This window comes from Gallus gallus, chromosome 10, assembly GCF_016699485.2.
Source record: "Gallus gallus isolate bGalGal1 chromosome 10, bGalGal1.mat.broiler.GRCg7b, whole genome shotgun sequence".
Taxonomy (NCBI): domain Eukaryota; kingdom Metazoa; phylum Chordata; class Aves; order Galliformes; family Phasianidae; genus Gallus; species Gallus gallus.
Genome location: NC_052541.1, coordinates 2,274,008 through 2,292,233, shown reverse-complemented (window position 1 = coordinate 2,292,233; position 18,226 = coordinate 2,274,008). Strand labels below are relative to the sequence as shown.

Sequence of the window (18,226 nt, the reverse complement as noted above, 5' to 3'; positions counted from 1 at the left end):
CCTGGCGTACCTGGAGGCCAGTGCCTCATCTCACCCCCATTGGAGCAGACCAGACCCAAGGCTGCCATTTCTCCTTCCCACTGGGGGCAGAGGGAGGACAGAAACATTTCTTTTTATTAGGAACAGGGAATTACAGCGACACACTGGGAGGGCGACTGTATCTTTTGCACACAAGAAATATTCCAAGGGCAGTTAAGCTCAGCACAACAGCAGCTATGATCATGGCTACTTGAACCGGCATAGGAAGTCCTCCAGCAGCACCTGGAAGAGACAGAAATCCCCTTGCTACACATCTAATGGCTTCCCACCATCTGCCAGTGGCAGAACTCGCAGGACGTGTCAGTAAACTATTCCCCAGGCTGTCTTCTGGGGATTATGCTAGAGATTCTGTATAGGTATGAAATCATGGGAGAAAGCCATGATTAGGTCAACCTAGAGTCACCTTCAGTTGAGACACGAAGGCACAGTTGTACACAGAACCCACATACCCTGTGGTGCCTTCCCTGCTGGCACACGACGTCCTGAGGAACTCCACAATCCCTGAGCTGGATCAAGGATTAGCAGTGGTCCAACTGAGACTTCAGCTTCTGCTCTCCTCAAGGGCACATCTAAGAGGACACAAACATATTGAACTCGTGGGAGAGAGTTCCTGATCACTCCATATTTCAGGGCTTACAGGAAGGCAGCCCTCACAAGAGTAGGTTTCCAGTGGTTTGACATAAGGACAGCTACAGCTCTTCTTCATTGCTAAGTTTGTCCTTGAGACATGACCTCTTTCCCACAGACCACCCAGCACCTCAGCCATCCCAAGCTAGAAGGTCACCATGACTCAGGGCTGCATTTAGGATGCGCTGAGCCCTACCTTGCCTGGAAGAGGTGTCCCTCTTCAAGCGTCTCCCTGACCATCTGGACAGAGGGTTCGATCTCCGGGAGTATCCTCCATATAATTGACAGTTACCCGTCTCACAGCAGCTGCAGATATCTCCAGTACCCTCCACAGGAGCCCAGCTGAAAGAGGAACACCCATGAAGGAATCACTTGTGAGCCCTCTCCTTCTAGCTGTCCCCATCCAACGTGTCCTTCAGCTACTCACAGGCTGCTGGCTTTGTTGAAGGAACAGGCTTTGTTCAATGGATTGGGAGCCTGGTCTGCTGGGGAGACCTTCAGGTGACACGTGATGTAGATCTGGAAGGGAAATTAAACCAACATCCCAAGATAAATTGAGTTTGGTCATGCAGAACACCGTCACATCAGAGCAGGCCAGGCCAGGTAGGGCAGACATTGCTTCTCACCAAGTTTCTGTCATCTCCTGCAAACTTGAATGCATCAACCATGAACTGCAGTGTTTCCTGCCTTGGCCGTGGAGATATGAAGGCTGAAGTGGCATCATCTGTTCTCCCATCCACCAAGCACCTGAATGGAGGTCAGACATCAGGGTGGCCCCAGCTATCTGCAGCATTACCCCACAGACCAGGGCACCCCCTTACCCGCTGAGGTCAATCAGGGCATATCGGGGAGAGGAGTTCCTGTCAGGGCTCAGAGTAGCCACGCAGTCATCCACAAACAGCCTCAGTGGTATGTGGTTCCCAGCCATGACATCAGCCTGGAGATGCAGGCTTTCCCCCAGCTGGACACCATTGGAGAGCCTCTCGGTCCTCCAGTCATCTGGAATAGGAAGGCCAAGGTTACAGGTTGCTTTGGAGAAACGAGCATCACCCTTCCATTTACAAAGGGCCCCTTAACCAAGGAGCAACCCACGTATCCCTTCTTTGAGGCTTCAGTTTAGCCCAGGTCTTGCTCTGCTTGGGCCATACATGTAGCAGAGGGAAATGGGGCTGGGGAACTACACCCACCACTCATGAGGCGCAGGGAGAACACCAGCTTCTCTTCCATTGACAGCGTGGAGTGGAAGGGAACCCACGTAGGTCGGACAGCATTGCTGCTCACATTGCTCCTCCTAAATGGAAAGATGTGTTAACAAACACCCAACCATCACTGTAAGTCCATACATGCAGAGGAACAGTTCTATGTGCTCACCTGGGATAGTGACACTCAATAGGAACTACAGCTGGGCTGGTCCTTACAATGACCATGTTGCCAACAGGAGTAGGTTTATAGAATAAACTTGTTTTGTAGATCAAGGAGTCTGGTGTCATCTGGAAGGGACATTTGGGAGAGCTGATAAGTTGGTAAAACAAACCAGTCAATCAAAGCCTCAGCACTGACTGTACTAGGACATGGATATACATCAGCCATGGTGACATGCCTGTCCTTCATGTTCTCCAACCCAATAAAAAAAGCTAGAAGCCCTGCTTGCAGCTAACTGGGTGCCTCACCTATGCTTAAGAATAGCAGCCATACTTGGAAAAACAGCCCTGCAACAGTCACTCTACAGCTCACTTAATTTCTGCTGCAAGCAGATAAGTGCTACACCATAACCCCAGCCCTTGACATCACCTTTACCAGGTCATTTTTAGGACTGGGACATTTGCCAAGACTAATTAGGCAGTGTAATAGCACATCGCCCCCGATAACTTGCATTTACCCATCACCATGGATCACAGCCTAGAGAAAGCACATCACCCTAAGCAGCAGCATCACCAAAGGTGGAGCAGCCCCTCATCCTAGCATCCCACCTCACCTGTAAGGTGCTGCCACACTCATGCAGCCCAGCCACGAAGGTCACCACGTTCTCAGCAGCATTCTGGGCTGTGGCCGGGCAGGCAGCCGTTCCCAGGGTCAGGTCTGCAGCCCGGACCAGACGCCCGGTGCCAAAGAGGTCCCTGTGCACCGTGACCACCACCTGCGCCTCCTGGCACCACACAGACACGGGGTGCAGTGGGGACGCAGCCTGGAGCTGGGACACGTCCACCCACGCCCACGGGGAGGGCTGGGAGAAGGAAGGCACCTGGGGTGGCCTCCAAGAAGAGTCCCCTCGGACCCTTAAGACTCCTGAGTCCCTTGGAGAGAAATCCCAAGGACTATAAGATGCTGCTTCAGCCAGCATCCAGCACAACAGAACAACCCCCAGGCTGCCTCCAGACCCCATCCTAGCACCAACACCACCACCACCACCAACAAAAAGCCCAGCAGATAGAGAAAGGGTTGCTCAGATGCCTTTTATACCTTGTAGACCAGATGGGATGCAGCTGGGAGCTGCAGGCGGGGCCTCCTGCAGCCCTTGGAGCATTCAGGGCCAACCCAAGTCAATGGAAATCAGCTGGGACCATTCTTCCCTCAGGGAGCATTGCCCTGCGTCTCACCTATTTGGGATGGCAACAGCCACTGTCACCTTGGTTAGGGACACAGTGGGAGGTGATCATGGTGGTCCCCACCACCACCAGGGCTAACCCAGAGTGGATGGTGGGGTGTTCTGTTGTATCTCCTTGGATTGCAGATCTTGCTGACCTTCTCACTGTCCCTGTTAGTACCTATGTAGCAAGAGAGTGCACTCAGCCACAGTGTCCAGTGGCACGGCACCAAGATGCAACCTAGGGCCAGCAGCCCCACAGCGTGTCTCCATGGCCAAAATCATCCCTCGTGCCTGTGTGTCTCTTACTATGGCTGAAATGGAGCTAACATTGGCCAACATTGTGCCAGGGGCTCCCACAGCATTTTAAAGATTCCCCAGAAGCCCAGCTGTGAGCGTCAGCCGAGGTGGTACATTCGGACATGAAGGGAGCTTTCATAGCTCTTTAGCTGCCAATTCCACCTGGGCTCTGGCCCGTATGTGCTGACAATCTGTCCGTGCTCGATTTCATGGGTATCTGCACTGGGTAATTGTATATCAAGTAATGAAGGCATCATAACCAGCTTATTTGCATAGAAAGCAGAGGTACAAAAGCCGATCTTCCCATAATAGCAGCTGATAAGTGAATGGCAGGCATAATCAAGAGATTAATTGGCCCTCGTGTGTTAATTATGCTAATTGGCACAGCTGCTGGTGCGTACAGTAGGATGACTAATGGCTCTACATCGCCGTGCGGGATGGGGAGGTTGGGGGTCACGCGGAGCTACTGGGGTCCACTTGACATGGGGATGATGCCCTGCAGCTGAACAACCAGGAGGGATTTTAACACGAGGAGTCGTATCTGTGCTGTGTTTTTACAGCAGCGCTGCACGCCTGCCCGACAGAATGGGATTTGCAGGATGAAGCTCCTTCCTCTCCATCTGCAGGATGGGTCTGGGGTTGCGCGCGCTGCGCAGGCTTGCAGGAGGCAGCCGAATCCCAACAGGACCCCCCTTTCCTGCTGGCCCATGCATTAGACATCTGCTGCGGTCTCCCCAAAGCGTGGATAGTTTTATGAGTGATGAATAAATGATACAACAAGAAAAACCTCTCCGGTGGCTCAGGCTCTCTTTATTAATTCAGGAAGCGGCGGTCGGCTCCAAGCCCGGCTCGTGCCCGTGCTCGCTGGGTAGATGGGAAATAGATGGGCCTTAAGCATTGCCAGCTCCTGCTGGGTGGGAAAGGCTGAATGTCAGGGGTGGGAATGGTTTTTGTTCTCATTTGGGATCAATAGGCTGCGAGAAAAAGAGAAAAATCTACCACCTCCCGGCCACATCCATCACTGTGATCTGCATTTAATAGCTCTGGAGGAATAGCCCTTTCCATTTGTGACTATAGATTTCCTGCGGTGATGAAGGACATCAGGGACATCTCCCAGCTCCTTGCATCGCTGGGCTAGGAGCCCCATCCACTGGCTGGGTGGGTGCCATCCATCTCATCCATCCCTAGGGATGCACCTGGAACGTGCCAGAGCCAACCAGCATCAGCACCTGCTTTTTTCCCTGAGCCTGGAAAGTTATCCCGTGCGTGGAAAATAACTGCGCCGTCAGCACTTCTCTGGATGGCTCATCCGTTTGTTTGCCAGGGTGCTTTTTTCCACTGGAGTGTTAAATACTGTATTAATCGGGGAATTGAACAGGTACCCTGCGATGCTTAGGCAACTTGTACTTACCTGAGGCAGCACATGCTTCTCTCCGGCCCATTGAGCAATGACAACCTCACTTTGCCTCCTGCCCCGATGCTCTCACCCAGCTCAGAAGCACAGCCAAGGGATTTGCCTCGTGGTCATTAAATGGCAGTGAAACGGCCCCCGAATCACCCTGCTAGCATCCTCCCATGCATCCCAAAAAGAAAGGAGCCGCACCCAGCAAATACATGGGGAAAAAAAAAAAAAAAAAAAAAGTGGAATTTAATTGGAATTTTAAAATAATACCACTCATTCACTTCCCCGGTCAAAGACAACTTCTTCATGCCAGGTAGGGGCTTCTATAGGACATCACTGTTTCATTTCAATTCTCTCTTCTGAGTCACCGAGATAAATACTGCCTGCTCTTCCCTTCTGCTTCAGCTCGTGTCTAAGTGCTGATGGATACATCGCTCAAGTTGCCCGTGACAAACGAGGCCGGATAGCCAAGGCTGTAATTAAAACGTCTCTCAACCCCTTGGTTAACTCTGACATATTGGGACCAGATGCACTGCGGCAGCAGGGAGCAACCCAGGCAAAAAAGAGATGGGTTCCAGGAGGGAGAAGGGGGCTCTGAAAATACCGACCCTGCTTTAAAAATACCCATCTTTTGAAAAGAGTGCTTTTTGATTCCCCAACCAAAAGGATTTAGGCACAGGGCACGAGCTTTTCAAAGGCTCTTGATGCCTGAAAAGAGGCTCATGAGCATCTTTGGGGCAGGAGGAGAAGGATGGCTCTAAACTGGCTCCAATTGCCACGGAAAGCAAGCTCCCTTTTCCTGAGCTGAGTAATTAAGAAACCTTCTGCTTCCCTCTGCCTCACGTGAGCTCACATCCTTGCCTCTGGGGCTTTGCTCCTCACCTTCAGCAGCTGAGACCCAGAAGCTGAGGAGCTTTTTAGGGGCCAAGAAGATGTTCTTGTCTTACGGCACACGGGTGCCCCCAGACATCCCCTTCCCTCTCTGTGCATTGGATCATATGGGGAATGACAGATCTGATGCTGGAAATCACCTCTAGAAACCACCTGGTCCCAAGTTCATGATGATGAGCACCATGGAGGCATCCCATCCCATTAACCTGCATCCCGTGGAGATATCCTAGGCCATTTAATACCCACGAAGGTCCTCAGCTTCAGGACGACTGGTCCCATCACCCACCAGCATTGGGCAGTGGGGGTTAACAGCGTTGTTCCCCCAGCCCAGAGGCTGGCTGAGCGCTAAATAATATTGATAGCACCTCCTGGCACCTCGTTAAAAATTGCACTGGTGCTTAATTCAGACTGTATATCACAGCCCCTAAATGAAATAACCATCCATCCCCTCCCTAATATGACTTTGATACAGGCACGCTTTAACTTGTCTCGCTTTTAGAAATATTTTTTCTATTAAAATGCAGTGCCTGGCTGCACGCCCGGGAAGGACAGCTAAAAATAATCCCTGCTGGCCGTGATGGGTTGAAGGAGACCCCATCCCTTGGCAGCAGCTCCTCTGTTCATCAAACCCTACCGATGGATGGGATTAAAGAGCAGCCAAAGTATAGAAAAATGTCATGCAGTTGGTGCAGAGATGATGACGGCCCTTTGGGATTTTGCTCGTTCTCCTGCTGCTCTAGGCACCAAAATAAAGAGGAGCTATCGAGGTAGGTCTCATCACCTGGTGGTGGATGAGGCCACGGTGGCAGCAGAAGACTGAGGGACAGAGGCAGAGCAAAGCTGAGGTACAAAATATGCATACACATGTTAATATGTGAGCATCTTTAAATAAGTGCAGGTCTTGCAGTACCAGCCTGGGCCATCAAACACCCTGGAAACACATCAGACATGGACATCAGGTTTTCTCTTCTGTGCTGTGAATCTCATGAAGTCAACCCAAACATTTAATGCAGTATGAAGCAGAGTGTCCTACAGATAGGTGCCCTTGGACCTCCTCCACCACCAAAATATTTTTCTCCTAGAAACAGTATAAGCCGTTGTAGATTTGTGAAGGAAATGGGGTTTTAAGGTGGGAAAGAACCTCGGGTCATCCTCACTCTCCCCTTCTCCAACCACCAGCTCAGAAATCATCATCCAAAACGACCAACGCGTTTATTTGTCAAGGCACAAAACCCTCCAGATTCTGGATGTTAAATAACAACAAAAAGCAACAGAAGACCCATGGCTGGACCAAGTGATGTACCACAAGCAAATCCATTCCTCAGCCTGCGTACAAAAGCCAAGAGGTCCCCCATTGTCACACACACTTTGGCACTGGGTGCCCCTTCCAGCAGCCATCCAAGCGAAACCCATTTTGGTTTTATCCAAAACACATTAAAAGAGCATTATTTTTGTCACAAACACTTGGGGGTCCAGGGATGCTAAGGCTGTAGTACACCCTGTGCATGAGTTATGATTCAACACTTCATAAGGCAATAGGCACAGTGGTCCAGCTGGGGATGGGCATCTGTTGTATACTCAACGGGTGTAGAAACGTCCCTTAAAAACTAGATTTTGGTGTTCTGTTTTTTCCTTAAAAATGGTATTTTTGTCTTGTTGTTTTTTCTTTTTTTTCCCTTAAAAACTAGGTTTTGGTGGGTTCTTTTCCAGCATTCCTGAGCTAAAGCCAGGTCATGGGGTGGCATTAACCACTTGTTAAAAACCCCTGCCTCTTCCAACCCTTCCGAAGTGAAGGCATCGCACTGCCCCAGCTGTTCCCTGAGCCCTGCCTCAGGGTTGGGGCAGGGAAAGAACCCTCCATGGAGAATCCTTCAGGTTAATTAGAGGCATGGGATAACCATGCACTTAAGGCAAAAATAAAAGTCCAGTTGGAAGTGCAGTGGTGTAAGGTGAAATAAACATCCTAGCGTGTCTTGGCAGTGATGCTCACCCTGCAGGCTCAGCCCAGTGCTCCCTATGGACAAGGACGGACAGACGGACCCGCGGGCTGTGGCTTTGGGGTTCACTGGGGTTAAAGGGAGGCACAGCCTCTCTCCAGCCCCAGGGCACCCCGAAAACACAGAGAGTGACAGCACTCGGTGCAGGGGTGGCAGCAGGTCGGGGGTGTCCCTGTCTCTCTGGTGTGTCCTGGGTTTGTCACCGCAGGGGACGGCTGGGCTGGCGCGGGGCATGGGGTGCTGGCCCAGCTCCCATCAATCAATTTCTTGCTCGTTATCTGGGGAAAAAAAAAAAAGGAAGAAGAAAATAGACAATAAAATTAGTGCTTGCCTGTATCTCCCTATCATGGATAACACAGATACCTAGGGGCAGATACATGGACATGGGAAGATGGGCTTGAATTTTGGGATGAAAAACCAGGAAACGTGGCCTGCAGCTAGCAGAGGGGAGGTAAGAGTGGAGAGATGGAAGATGGAAGAGGGGAAAAAAGGAAAGCAGAGCTACTTAATGCTTTGCTAAGTGTGGGAATGGGAGGGGAGAAAAGGCTTTTATATAAATCTATTGGCGAAGGGGGAAATGGCATCAGAGAAACAGCAGGGCTAATAAAGGTGAAAGCAGCAGTGATTCAACATCAGCGTAAATCCAAATCTCAGATTTTCATCTGAAATTCAGTACCTGGCTGCTCCTCAGAAGAAAAAGGGCCTCGGGGAGACCCAAATTCCTGGCAGTGACCAGGACAGGGCTGGAGCAGAAGGGGAAGCTGGGATGTTTGATCCCATTTCTCACGGTCCAGGCTTTCACCCAGCACCCTGAAGGCTAAATAAAGCTATGGGGGCAAAGCCTGGCATGCTTCAGTGTGTCTTGGCCCCCAGAAAAACTCCCTGTGTGCAAGGAAAACCTGCACAGGAGACAAAACTTTCTCAGGAGCACCTTACAGATGAACCTCTCTAACCAGAGCATGGGCAAGGACAAGGACACCCAGCAGACACACTCACCTGCTTTGTCTTCCGTGCTCTTCAGTGGCTGCAGAGCTGCAAAAAGCAAAACCAGCAGTGGTCAGCTTGCACAGAACAGCTCGAGACCCTCCCCACCCTGCTTTGGGCATGTTGGGATGTGGCGGGGCTGGGCAACCAGAGTGTGTCTCCCAGCTCCCTTCTCAGCACGGTACTGGGAGCACTGGGAACCAACCCGCAGCACCCACCTACCTGTCTTTTGTTCTTCCCCCTCTGTGTCCTGCTCCTCCGTCCCTACAAGATAACAATCAGGAGAGAGTGAAGCATCCTCAGACCTCCACCAAAACCTCGCTGGGTTCACGCCTGCCCCCCTGCTTGTGCCTCCCTGCCTCTGCTCAGATGTGGTACCCCCGGCCTCCCGCATCCTTCCTCCAGCCCTGTGCTGAGCCTTGAAACCCACGGGGGGGGGGAGGGGGGCACTTCCCTGGCTGTGCGTGACCCCACAGCTCCACTCCCTATTTATAGCATGGCTGCCATCTGGAGCCAGGGGCTTAGGGACAGCCCTGGTGGCGGGATGCTCTGAATCCCTACGATGCTGTTTCCAGCCAGAAGGACCAGCAAAAAGCAATGCTCCTGCTTCCTGCAGCTCCCACAAAGGGTCTCGCAGGGTTATTGTTTAAAGCAAAGTTTGTTAGGGGGGGGAAGGGAGAAAATATCACAGGATGTCCTCATGCTAAAGGATCGAATTCAGGGCCACAGCCATACTGCCCAGTGCTTCGAATCCTCCAGCAAAAGGGAACGCTCGCCGGGGTTTGTGCTACAAAGGGAAAAAGATATTTATAAAATAGAATAAGAACATAATTAACAAAGCCACAGCAGGCAGGGAGAGGGGGAACAAGGCCCAGGGCGCTGCGGTTTGCACAGCACAGGGCTGTCAGGGCACGGCTCTGGCAACACGAGACGCATCAGCCCTGGAGCCAGAGGGAGACAAGCGGGGAACGCCAGCGAGCTGCTGCTGCTGCTGCGGCTGCTGCGGCCATTTCGGAGCACAGCAGCTTTATTTTTAAAGGAACAAAGCCCCACTTTCCGAACAAACACCTCTCTGATGAAAAGAAACAAAACAGAGGAGGGGGAGAATGCGGAAAACAAGAGCGGGCACACCAGTATTTTTCAAAGGGTGCATTTCAGAGTGGTTCCCAGGAGAGAGCAGCACGGCTTGCAGTAATCCTTTCAAGAAGCAAGGAGAGAGGAGAGCAAGGGCGAGCACGGAGCAGCTCTGTCTCCTGCTATTTCCGCGTGTCAGTGCGTGAGACATTTCTGCAGTGGCAAACGCTTGGAGGCAGCTTCTGGGAGCTGCTCCCGCGCCATCGGGGCATCAGACACGTGGAGGATGCTTGCAGGGGCAGGGGAGGAGATGGAGAAGGGCAGCGCAGAAAGGTGAACGTGCACCGGGAGGTAAAAACCAGAGGAAAAAAAGCTCATCCGTGCGCAAAAGGAAAGAGCCACCTGGATAGATGCACGCAGGCAGCAGCTGTCTTTGACAGGTGCCACCACCAAGGTAAAGTCATGCAGGGTAAAGTGCCCCCATCCCCAGCACCTGCTGCTGGGACAAGGGATGCTCTACCTGCGTTCTCCTCTTCCTCGCAGCTCTGGCGGATCTTCTTCTGGCAGATGTAAGCCAGGACAGCGAGCAGCACCACGATGCAGATGGAGAGGCCCACCGTCACCCAGAGAGCCACGGCGGGGAAGGCGAGGTGCTGGCCTTGGGGAGAACACCAGAAACCCTATTAATTATAATGCTAAGGGAGGGAGTATGCAGTATCAGGGATCCCATGGTGGCAGGGAACTGTCCCTGCAAAGAGCAGATGGGGTTTAGGGCCTATTTCACTGTATTATTCCACAGATATTACTCTGAGAAGTTGGCTTTCACACAGGGCATCAGGAATGATTTTTTTCTCCTCATAACATCACTTCGTCTTCAAATAAAGCTTTGTCCTGAGCAAATCCCATTCAGGGGTGTTCCCTTTTGAGGAGGAACCCAGAAAGAACAGATCCTCCGGCTGGCTATCTGCCCCCTTGTTCTGCCTTAGCAGACCCATGGTGGCAGGGGACATGGTGAACATGGAGCTCCCTGACACACACAGACCTCACCCTAAGACTGCCCACTTGCTTGCACACTAAGGAAAGCAGCTCTGAGCCCATGAAAAGTCTCTCCTCAGTTTTCACCAACAAAATTCCTTCTTTTGGGCAAAAACAGGGAACGACAGAAGTGCTATCGCTGTTCCATTCTCTATCCATGGCCAACTTTTGGTGCCCGTATGACACTTGCTGGAAGAGCTTGGTGCCACCAGTCAAGAGGTTGATGCTCCACCAGGGACCCGCCTTCACAACCCAGCAACTGCAGAGCCAATTAAACACTAATTAACACTGCTGGAGATTGTGTGAGGTTATAAAGAGCTCCAAGGCAGCAATAAAAGCTGAGCAAGTGGGGGTGAGTGAAAACCACTCCAAGTCAAGAGCGTGCCAAGAATGGGTCCTGCAAGACACTGGTGGAGTTTGAGAGGCCAGATTCCTTGGAGTTATCTCCTGGAGCTCATCCCTTCACTTCCCAGAGCATCTCTGAGGACTCCTGAGGGCAACAGGAGGGGCCTCAAACCCTCTGTTGGCCCCAGAAGGTTTGGATTTGGGGCACACTGGCTCACAGCCATGGGTTTTGTCACCCAGCTCCTGTGCACAGCCCTACAAGGCTCCTCGACCGAGCCCTGCCCACGCTCCTTGTCACTGCCATCCAGGATAAACGCCGCTAAGCCCTTTATTTGTCGGACCAGCAGAGCAAGACATTGTCAGAGCAAAGTGTGAGGCTGAATGATGCTCAAAGACAAATGAAGCAAGCTGGGGAACCAGCCAGAAAGTTTGCTGAGACATCGCTCTCCATGCCAAGCAGCTCAGGTGGGAAACAGCACTGTAATTCCAGGTGCCCAAAGGGTGTTTGGGTCAGGATTAGGACAGCATGAATGTGCCAGGGATGCAGTGTTTCTGTAGGATTGGGATGGGATGGGGCTGCACGTCTACATTCTATGGAGAGGAAGACTATCATGCCTTATACTGGCTCTCTGGAGTGGTTTACACTGGGACAGGGCAACTAGCAAAGCTAGAACTATAAAAACACCTCCGGACCCTTCCCTAACCTCACACAGTCCTTGCAAAACCCCATGCTGCAGTTCAGCAAGAACCTCCAGAACCAGGATTGGAACAGCATGGATAGACAGGACAGCCTCAAGCCATCCTGCAGCTCCATGGGCAGGGAGGTAGAGCTGGGTTATGGTGCAACCCCAGGGCTGATTCTGTGCCACCAGATTTACCTCCTCCAGAGGTAAATCTTCACCCTTAATTCCCCAAATGTGGCCCACACCAGCTCACCCGTGATAGTGACGGAGGCATGGGTCTCCTGCTGCAGCAGTGGGTTCCGCACCAGGCAGGAGTAGGTGCTGCTGGGCTCCACCAGCACATGTAGGACACTGTACACGTCGAAGAGCCCCTCCTCATTGGCTATCTGCGATGTGGTGACATTTTCAGTGATGTTGGCACCGTGGCTGTCCTGCCAGAGGATGCTGGCCTCGGGGTAGCCATAGGAAGACTGGCAAGTGACAACCGCCGGATCCCCCGGCTTCAAGTCCTTATTGGGCTCCAGGTTCAAATTGGGCTTGGAGTAGGGAGCTGAAAGGAAAGGAAAGCCATCGTGAAGGACCACTGCACCCAGAGACAGATGGATGGCACTGCACAGCCGTATCTCACCTGCCACCTGCAGCGTCACGGCTGCGCTGTTGTAATCGCGGACGCGGACGAAGCAGGTGAAGCTGCCCTCATCTGCAATCTCCACGCGCCGCAGGAGCAGCGAGACGTTGCCCTGGGACAGCTGGTCATAAAAGAGGGCCGTGCGGTTGGTGTAGCCCCCACCCTGGTCGGTCAGCTGGTCCCTGCCGTCGGAGAAGCTGTGCACCAGGCGCTTGGTGTCCGTCAGCTGCCAGATGAGGCTGAGGTCCTTCAGGCTGAAGTTGGCCTCGGGGGAGAAAGAACAGTGCAAGGTGGCATCTTGGCCATAAAGGGCCACCACGGGCTCTTCCGGGACCTGGATCTCCATGGCACCTGCAAGATGGCAGGATGAGAAGAATACAGTGGTCAGACCCCGTCTCTGGCTCCGAATGGCTTGTTTCAGTAGGGTCTACAAAAAGCCACCCCAAATGCGGGATGCGGACAGAATGGAGGTAGTTAAGGGCTATGGTGAGGTCTTTGTCTTGTAGACAGAGAGAAGAAAACAGCCAGCTGAGAGGGAAGTGCAGCTTCTCCCCACGGAGAGGAGACTGGAAGGTGACAGCTGTGGGGACACAGAGGCCCATGTCCCCACAACCAGCCAGCTCAGTGGCTGGGCTCGTGAGCGCTAGATGGCACCAACACTCCAGCTGGCAGCTCCTGTGCCAACCACAGCAGGACGTGCTGCCCACGTTCCTCTGCTGCTCCTAGACCCTCTCAGTGTGCTCATCTCACAGACTGGTCCCAAGGAGTGATGTCCCATAAGTGCAGTGTTCCCCAGTTCTCCCCATATATAATATGAAAAGAGGAAAAATCTCATCTGAGACGAAGGAAGGTGCCACTTTTATAGGCTGTATTATTTTTTATTTTAATTAAAATTATAATTTTAATTTATTATTATTTTATAGGCTGTATTGTATAGGCTTTATGTCCTGATCCCAGCTTGATGAGCCCAGCCATGGGACATAGGCACCGGCACAGGGCTCTGAGCCACCACATCCCTCTGTGCAAGTGGCCATATGCTGATGACATGCCCAGAGGAGGTCCAGGAGCTCAGATGGACCCAGACTGTAACAGAACTCAGGATTTTATCCTGCTGCACCTTTACCTTTCCGATGTAGTACACAGGAGGTGATGTGCCACGCTGCAGGGATGCATCTCCCTTGGTTTCAGGTGAGATTTCTCCTTCCCCTACTGGGTTTTTTGGGGAACTGGGGAACGTTGCCCTTGTGGGACACCACCATCTACTGCCTTAGGGGATGGCTGCCAAGGGTGATGTGAGACCTTAGCAAGGGTCTAGGGGAAGGGTCAACACCTCTGTGTTGAGCCTCAAAACTGGCACCCAGGAAGGAAGGACTGGGGGTGGCAGAGGAAGGGGTCAGAAAGCCACTAGAGCCATGGATCCCACTGCCATCGCTGCTGCAGCATCCCAGAACACAAAACCACCACAGCTATGGGGTCAAGTGGTCAAAAGTCATCATAGCCATGGAGTTCCAGGTCTACCGCAGCCAACAGAGCCATGGGGTCCTGGGGCTATCAGCACCGTTGCAGCCATGGGTCCCATGGCCATTGCAGACACATGGTCCTAGAGCAGAAAGCCATCACAGAGCCATGTGCACCCAGGGCCATCAGAGCCATTACAGCCACAGGTCCCATGGCCATCAGAGCTACGGATTCCCAGGGCCATCAGAGCCAGGGGTTCCATGGCCAGCACAGCTGTAGTGTCCCAGGGCACAGTGTCATCAGAGCCATGTGGTTCCAAGGCCATCAGAGCCATTGCAGCCATAGGTCCTATGGCCATCAGAGACATGGTGTCCCAAGGCCATCACAACCACAGGTTCATGGGGCAGGAAGCCATCGGAGCCATGGGGACCCAGGACCATTGCATCCACGGGGTCCCAAGGCCAACAGGGTGATGGGGTCCTAAGGCCATCACAGCCCTAGGGTTATGGAGCCACCAGAGCCATCGCAGCTATGGGCTACAGGGTCACTGCAGCTATGGGGTCCCAGGGTACAAAGCCATCACAGCAGTGGATCCCATGGCCATCAAAGCCATCACAGCAGTGGATCCCATGGCCATCAAAGCCATCACAGCAGTGGATCCCATGGCCATCAAAGCCATCACAGCAGTGGATCCCATGGCCATCAAAGCCATCACAGCGGTGGATCCCATGGCCATCAAAGCCATCACAGCGGTGGATCCCATGGCCATCAAAGCCATCACAGCGGTGGATCCCATGGCCATCAAAGCCATCACAGTGGTGGATCCCATGGCCATCAGAGCCATCACAGCAGTGGATCCCATGGCCATCAGAGCCACAGGTCTCACTTTCTAGGGCCACCCACGCCCATAGGCTTCCCGAGGACCCCAGGACCACCTCGTGAGCACTGCCTCCAGCTCACAGCCATTGAGTGGGGATGAAGCAGCACTGGGGCATCTCCTCGGTCAGCCCCACTCACCTGCCAGGCCGAGCACCAGCACTCCCAGGGCGAGCAGCATCACCGCACCTCTTCTTGGCACCCCGAGCTGGGGGAAAAAGAGGGAAAACAGAAAACAACACTGAAAGGGCGTGGAACCTCACCGCTTCTCCTCCCCTTTTTGTTTCTTTCCAAGCTTTCTCCCCGTGGAGCTCGGCGGGTTCTGCCCATTTCCCAGCTGGAAACTTGCTCCGAAAGCGACTTAAAAGGAGCAATTCGTGGGAAAATCTCCTCCCTAAGTGGAGCTTTCGGGGGCTGCCCCAAAACACGGAGAGGAAACCGCCATCCCGCCCGGCCCCATTCATTCCGCCTTCCCGGAACAAAGCCTGGGAGCCACACGGGGAGGCACCAGAGCTGCGGGAGCAGCCCGCGCCTGGCGAAGGGACCCCGGGCACCGCCACGTCCCCCGCACCCCCGGGCACCGCCGGGCCCCGCACTTACCGCGGGGAGGGCGCGGCTCGGCTCAGTTCGGCGCCGCTCGGCTCCGCTCGGTTCGATTCGACTCCGCTCGGCTCCGCTCGGCTCGGCTCGGGAGCGCGGCCCGGGCGCTGATTGGCTGCGGCCGCTTCCTGCCCGGGGTCCCCGCGGCGGAGGTGGGGCTGCGGCCGTGGCGAGTGGGCCGGAGCGGTGGGGTTCGGGGGTGCGCGTAGACCCAGAGTTGGGGTGTACAGAGGTGGGGAACTGAAGTTCGTAGAGCTCCGAGGCTGGCGTGCGTGGAATTAGGGGCTTAAGTTACATGGAGCTTTGGGACTGGAGTGCAGGGAGAGTGGGGGTGTATGGAGCCGGGGAACTGTTGCATAGAGATGTGCATGGTGCCGGGAAATTGGGGTGCGCAGAGCCGTGGGGCTGGGGAATGGAGGTGGGGGGCTGGGGTGTAGGGAGCCCCAGGGTTGGAGTGCACAGAAATGGGGTGTTGGGGTGCAGAGGGAATTAGTGTGCAGAGAGCTGCAGGGTTGGGTGCATGGAGATGGGAAAGTGGGGTGCAGGGAGACCTGAGGTGCAAGGAAGCAGGGGTGGGGGGCACTCGGGGAATTGGGGCTCGTGGAGCCACAGGATTGGGGTGCGATGAATTTGGAGACTGAGGTGTATGGAGCTGTGGGACTGGGATGCAGACAGAATTGGGATGCCCAAGGTTGGGGTGCGCAGAGCCATGGGATTGGGGTGTTTGGAGCAGCTGCAGCATTGAGGTGTGTGGAGGTGGGGAATTGGGTTGTACAGAGCTTGAGGACTAGGGTGCATGCAGCAACAAGATTGGGGTTCACTGGAACGGGGTATTGGGATGCAGAGAGAATTTGGGTGCAGGGAGTGATAGGGTTGGGGTGCACAGAGCGAGGAAACTGGGGTGCATGGAGCCTGAGGGTTGGTGTGTACAGAGCTGGGGAATTGAGGTTTGTGGGGCTCCAAGATGGGGGTGCATGAAATTGAGGGATTGGGGTACATAGAGCTCCAGGACTGGAATGCAAAGAGATTGTGTATGCAGCAGGAAACTGGTGCACAGAGCCACGGGGTTGGGGTGTATGGAGATGGGGAGCTGGGGTCAGTGAGCTACAGGATTGGTATGCAGGGAGAATTGGGGATTGGCATGCCCAGCAGGGGGGTGCTGGGGTGTAAGGAACTGGGGAACAAGAATGCACGTAGGCAGGGGGTGTAGAGCTGGGAAGTTGAGATACATGGAGCCAGGGATTTGGGCTAGCTCAAAGCAGGGTGCATGGAGCTTTCATCAGAGCACTGTCCCAGCCCAGAGCCAGATGGTCCTCAGTAGAAGATGCTGCTGGAGAGGAACCCCCAGATATTTGGGAGCCACAGTGTAGGGAGACCCATGGAAGGCAAGGCCTCAGACAGTGCATCGGTGGCTCTTGCCGTGTTCACGAGGCCCCTGCATTGTCCCCACAGCTTGGTGGCTTCCATGCCTGCGTGGGAGGTTTCAGTCTCATTCCAGAGGAGAAGAGGAAGCTCCTCACCCTTTTGATTACAGAGCAAAGCTGGAACAAGCAAACCTGGAGAGCTCAAAGCTAAAAAGCAAATAAAAATAACTGGAAATGTGTTATATTTAAAACAACTCTTCTTTAGGTAGCAAAACTGCTACCTTGGACTTCCGGAGGGCAGACTTTGAATTGTTCAGGAGACTAGTAGGGAGAGTCCCCCGGGGTTCAGTCTTAGAGAGTGAAGGGGTACAAGATGGCTGGTTGCTCTTCAAGAAGGAAGTCTTCAAGGCGCAGGAGCAGGCTGTACCCCTGAGCCGCAAAATGAGCCGGCGTGGATGAATAGGGAACTATTCTTGAGGCTCCAGGAGAAAAAGAGAATCCACCTCCTCTGGAAGAAGGGACGGGCAACCCAGAAAGAATACAAAGAAGTCATTAAGATGTGCAGGGAGAAAATCAGAAAGGCTAAAGCCCAGCTTGAACTCAAGCTGGCTGCTGGGGTAAAAGGGAACAAGAAACTCTTTTACAAGTTTATCAACAGCAAGAGGAAGACCAGGGAGAATCTCCATTCTCTACTGGATGAGGCTGGCAATGTAACCACTGAGGATAAGGAAAAGGCAGATGTTCTGAATGCCTTCTTTACATCTGTCTTTAAAAGACAGACCAGTTATCCTCAGGTTTCTCTACTCCCTGACCTGGCAGCCTTGGCTGGGGAGCAGACTAAACCCCCCACGATTCAGGAGGAAACAGTCAGAGACCTGCTACTCCAACTGGACTGCCACAAGTCCATGGGACCGGATGAGATTCACCCGAGAGTGCTGAGGGAACAGGTGGAGGAGATAGCCGAGCTGCTTTCCATCATCTATCAGCGCTCCTTGTTGACGGGTGAGGTCCCAGAAGACTGGAGGCTTGCCAGTGTGACTCCCATCTACAAGAAGGGCTGCAGGGAGGATCCAGGGAACTACAGGCCTGTTAGCCTGACCTCGGTGCCGGGGAAGATTATGGAGCAGATTGTCTTGAGGGAGATCACGCGGCACGTGCGGGACAACCGGGGGATCAGGCCTAGCCAGCATGGGTTCACGAAGGGCAGGTCCTGCTTGACCAACCTGATCTCCTTCTATGATCTAGTGACCCGTCTGCTGGATGAGGGAAAGGCTGTTGATGTGGTCTACCTAGACTTCAGCAAAGCCTTTGACACTGTCTTGCACAGTATTCTCCTGCA

The 18,226-nt window shown here is 53.4% G+C and overlaps 2 protein-coding genes across 3 annotated transcripts; both read right to left on the bottom strand.

Annotated features, from left to right (window-relative positions):
* Nucleotides 1–786: 786 nt before the first annotated feature.
* On the bottom strand, nucleotides 787–3,095 carry ZP3L2 (zona pellucida sperm-binding protein 3-like). The gene is made up of 7 exons (XM_015278968.4): nucleotides 2,642–3,095; nucleotides 2,038–2,156; nucleotides 1,854–1,957; nucleotides 1,488–1,665; nucleotides 1,293–1,413; nucleotides 1,094–1,185; nucleotides 787–1,008 (listed from the first exon to the last, which is right to left on the bottom strand). The coding sequence occupies exons 1-7, from the start codon at nucleotides 3,047–3,049 to the stop codon at nucleotides 798–800; spliced, it is 1,233 nt and encodes a 410-aa protein (XP_015134454.2). The 5' UTR covers nucleotides 3,050–3,095; the 3' UTR covers nucleotides 787–797.
* Nucleotides 3,096–7,031: 3,936 nt separating this feature from the next.
* CD276 (CD276 molecule) lies at nucleotides 7,032–15,577 on the bottom strand. Of its 2 annotated transcripts, XM_015278823.4 has the most exons (8): nucleotides 15,524–15,577; nucleotides 15,065–15,131; nucleotides 12,590–12,940; nucleotides 12,215–12,511; nucleotides 10,419–10,556; nucleotides 9,047–9,088; nucleotides 8,837–8,872; nucleotides 7,037–8,118 (listed from the first exon to the last, which is right to left on the bottom strand). In XM_015278823.4, the coding sequence occupies exons 2-8, from the start codon at nucleotides 15,102–15,104 to the stop codon at nucleotides 8,096–8,098; spliced, it is 927 nt and encodes a 308-aa protein (XP_015134309.2). In that variant the 5' UTR covers nucleotides 15,105–15,131; nucleotides 15,524–15,577; the 3' UTR covers nucleotides 7,037–8,095. The 2 variants fall into 2 exon arrangements, with proteins under 2 accessions (NP_001280123.1, XP_015134309.2); NM_001293194.2 differs by lacking the exon at nucleotides 15,524–15,577 and having other exon boundaries at nucleotides 7,032–8,118; nucleotides 15,065–15,139.
* Between the last annotated feature and the right edge of the window lie 2,649 nt (nucleotides 15,578–18,226).